Source organism: Amphiura filiformis, chromosome 14 (genome assembly GCF_039555335.1).
Source record: "Amphiura filiformis chromosome 14, Afil_fr2py, whole genome shotgun sequence".
In the NCBI taxonomy this organism is placed as follows: Eukaryota; Metazoa; Echinodermata; class Ophiuroidea; order Amphilepidida; family Amphiuridae; genus Amphiura; species Amphiura filiformis.
Window position 1 is genome coordinate 48,983,545 of NC_092641.1, and position 2,356 is coordinate 48,985,900.

Sequence of the window (2,356 nt, forward strand, 5' to 3'; positions counted from 1 at the left end):
TAGCGCCATCATTGTTCAATTTTTCTTTAAATGGAACAGTTTTACATGCCATCAAACAACCGAACTTAGTTCACCCTCTGTCTCTCAGTCTTGAACACCTTTTGTAGGTACCTGGCATAAAATTGTCTCACTTTCCTATTAGTTAGTGCATACAAAATTGGATTAATACAGGAGTTAAAGTATGCCAGTAGAATCAAACTATCCAGTGTAATCAACTGAAAACAGAACTCGGGACAAATCACAGTGAAGCTGATTGCGTAGATAGAGAGAGGGTAGTGCAGAGAATAAGTGCGGAGACAAAAGCAGCGTACATGATGGTGGGTTTTGTGTAACGTTTACGCAGAACTCGGGCAGCCTTTTGCTCCTGATGATCTGTGTTCCCTGTACTCGTACTCACCCGCGACGTCCCAGCCATAACCATACCGTCAAAACGTGTCTGTGACTCACAGGCTGAAAAAGACGTTGTCGCAAGCGGATTAAAAACATAGATTTTTGTATTCATCTTTGTTTTGCTTTTTTATCTTTATTATATATACTGTACATTTGTGGGCAAATTGAGGGCGCTATTTACATATTTTGAATTTAAATTAGCCAATTAATATGAGTAATTCCTTACATTTTATGATAAAAAAAGTTTTTTGAAAATTTCCTTCCCATTTGTTAGTCTTTTGTCTGATGTTCTAATATCATTATATAAGTATCTACCCCTTGTAAACATGCAAACAAGATTTAAAATAAATAGCGCCAACATTGTCCAACTTATCACAGTTTTACATGCCATCAAACAACCGCGATGTGTGTTCTAAACTCATATCACCCTCTGTCTCTCACTCAGTCTTGAACAACTTTTGTAGGTTTCTGGCATAAAATAGCGCCATCATTGTTCAATTTTACTTTAAATGGAACAGTTTTACATGCCATCAAACAACCGAACTTAGTTCACCCTCTGTCTCTCAGTCTTGAACACCTTTTGTAGGTACCTGGCATAAAATTGTCTCACTTTCCTATTAGTTAGTGCATACAAAATTGGATTAATACAGGAGTTAAAGTATGCCAGAAGAATCAAACTATCCAGTGTAATCAACTGAAAGCAGAACTCAGGACAAATCACAGTAAAGCTGATTGCGTAGATAGAGAGAGGAGTAGTACATAGGATAAGCGCGGAGACAAAAGCAGCGTACATGATGGTCGGTTTTATGTAACGTTTACGCAGAATGCGGGCAGCCTTTTGTTTTGAGGTGTTCGGATGATCTGTGTTCCCTGTACTCACCCGCGACGTCCCAGTCATAACCATACCGTCGAAACTTGTCCGTGACTGAAAAAGACGTTGTCGCAAGCGGATTAGAAACAGGACTCCAAATATAAGAACAAGTCCGATCGGGAAACACCGCAACAGGAGGAGCTCTGTCAGCAGGTACGCTGAACTGAAAGATGAAGCAGGCCAACATTGCAGATGCGTACCAACGTTTATTAAGGAACTTCTCCATGCAAACTTCACATTGACAGCAATTACAGGGATCACTGCGCATATCCAGGCTATGGTTATAAGGACAAAGATCATCTTTCGTGTCTGCATTTTCACATAGCCACCATACTCTTTTGCAAGCAAGAGATAACGATCCCAGCTTAGAGCAAGAATCAAGTTTATTCCAGCGTTAAGACAAGAGGCCAGCATTACATATCGCATTTTGCAGCAAACATCGCCAAAAATCCAGGTACCCATTACTTCTGTAACAATAATAAATGTGGTCTCAACCAAACATATGTAGGAGTCAGCCACAGCGAGTGCAAGGATAATGAAATCGCTCGCCTTTTCACGTAGTTTGGGATCCAGTGCAAAAGCAGAAATGGTGCCGATATTACCCAAACCGCCAACGATGAACATCAAAGATTGAGCAGTAATTATCACAGATGTTGGAATAACCGGCATAGCAGGACGATGTGGTTGGGATGGGGTATCATTCATAAGACCTCTATTAGTCCAACCTGGATTCATATCACCAGTGGAGGACCCATTGGTTAGGTTTGTCAAAATCATTCCATCAAATGCTTCTGCAATATAAGCAGAATCCATTGGGATTACCAATTGGAAAGTAAAATGATGCAGCTGATCTCTGAATTGGTTCAAGCCGTTATGATGAGTTGGTGAGAGTAGGCAAGTAGAGCATAACATGTTACCACTCAGTACGCTACTGAACAGCTTCTATTGCATGCTATGCATAGTCGCGCTGAAAGTCAATCGATACATGTTGAAATCAGCACAATTCAGAGATACACCTTTTTGCCATGAAATTAATTTTCTCGGTTAAATATAACATTTTTTTCTTCAGTAATGTGAGTTAAAACATAGTGCTTG

General features: G+C 40.0%; 1 protein-coding gene across 1 annotated transcript; it reads right to left on the bottom strand.

Annotated features, from left to right (window-relative positions):
• Nucleotides 1–934: 934 nt before the first annotated feature.
• LOC140169467 (D(1A) dopamine receptor-like) lies at nt 935–2,074 on the bottom strand. The gene has a single exon (XM_072192728.1). It carries the CDS (start codon nt 2,072–2,074, stop codon nt 935–937), a length of 1,140 nt encoding a protein of 379 aa, XP_072048829.1.
• Between the last annotated feature and the right edge of the window lie 282 nt (nt 2,075–2,356).